General features: G+C 51.8%; 1 protein-coding gene across 1 annotated transcript; it reads left to right on the plus strand.

Moving 5' to 3' along the window:
- Positions 1 to 514: 514 nt before the first annotated feature.
- Positions 515 to 994, plus strand: Pmar_PMAR016752 (conserved hypothetical protein; the record flags this gene model as incomplete). The annotated part of the gene is made up of 1 exon (XM_002770686.1): positions 515 to 994. A coding segment is annotated over one exon (480 nt), but the record flags the coding sequence as incomplete, so codon positions are not given.
- Positions 995 to 1,017: the final 23 nt, after the last annotated feature.

Genomic DNA, 1,017 nt, shown 5'->3' on the forward strand with positions numbered 1-1,017 from the left:
GTTTTAACTTAAAACCATCCATTGAAGTGAACGGAGGTAATACTCTTTCCACAGCCCACTTCTGGTGCGCCAACTCATCGAACCACCTGCTCAACTACAGCGTCTCTCGATTACGTTATATGTAGTATGACCCTCACAGCCAGGGTGGGAATACGTATCATCGCTTGACCGCTGCGCCACTAAATTCAGCGCTCGCCACAATTTCCTCCATCGAAGTGTGCTACTCCTTGCTCGAGATGCGGTTATCGAAACTTCGCAAATCATCGTAGTCGGTTTTCTCGTACCGCGAAATTTTACCGGCCATGTTTCGGAGAGCACAAAATTCTTCCTAGTCGCGGCTCGGTCGACTCAGTATTGAAAGAATTGTTGATAGGGGAGGCGTGCGAGAAACTATTGCAAGGGTGTTCGCAACCAGTGTAATCGACGAACCCTACGTAGTGGATTTGGGCTGTGCTGTTGCAGCACGTCCCTTTTTGTCCTTCCTGAGGATCGCTCTCGCATGTCCACCGAACTAATGCAGTGTTCATCGCCGAGCACTCGTGGTGAGATCTCATCGACACCATCGGCTGACATAGAGATGTCGAGCAACGAGTCTATTGATGCCAGTATATCGTCGTTCACACGTAAGCCGAAGTCGCAGAAGAAGCGCGAGAGGAAGGAGGCCCAGAGAGAGCAGCGTAAGGAGGTGCGTAAGATGAAGAGGAAGGCTGTCAAGGAGCGGCGTCGTGAGGAGCGTAGGGACGAGCTTGCGGGTCTAAGCGCCGAGGAGATCCAGGAACGGGCTGATGCTGAGAAAGCCGAGCGCATTGCTGAAAAGGAGCGGAGCGAGGCGCACATGCAGGCGTGCTATGACGAAGGCAATCCAATCATCGCTTTCAACTGTGGCTTCACCGATCAAATGCAGGAAAAGGAGATAACGTCCTTAGCGAAACAGTTGCAGTTGGCGTACAATACACTAAAGCGGTCGAAGGAGTCCTGTGTGCAGTTCCATTTGGTTGGGATGGACTCTGCTCTGGA

Source organism: Perkinsus marinus (assembly GCF_000006405.1).
Source record: "Perkinsus marinus ATCC 50983 genomic scaffold scf_1104296964284, whole genome shotgun sequence".
NCBI classification, from domain to species: Eukaryota; Perkinsozoa; order Perkinsida; family Perkinsidae; genus Perkinsus; species Perkinsus marinus.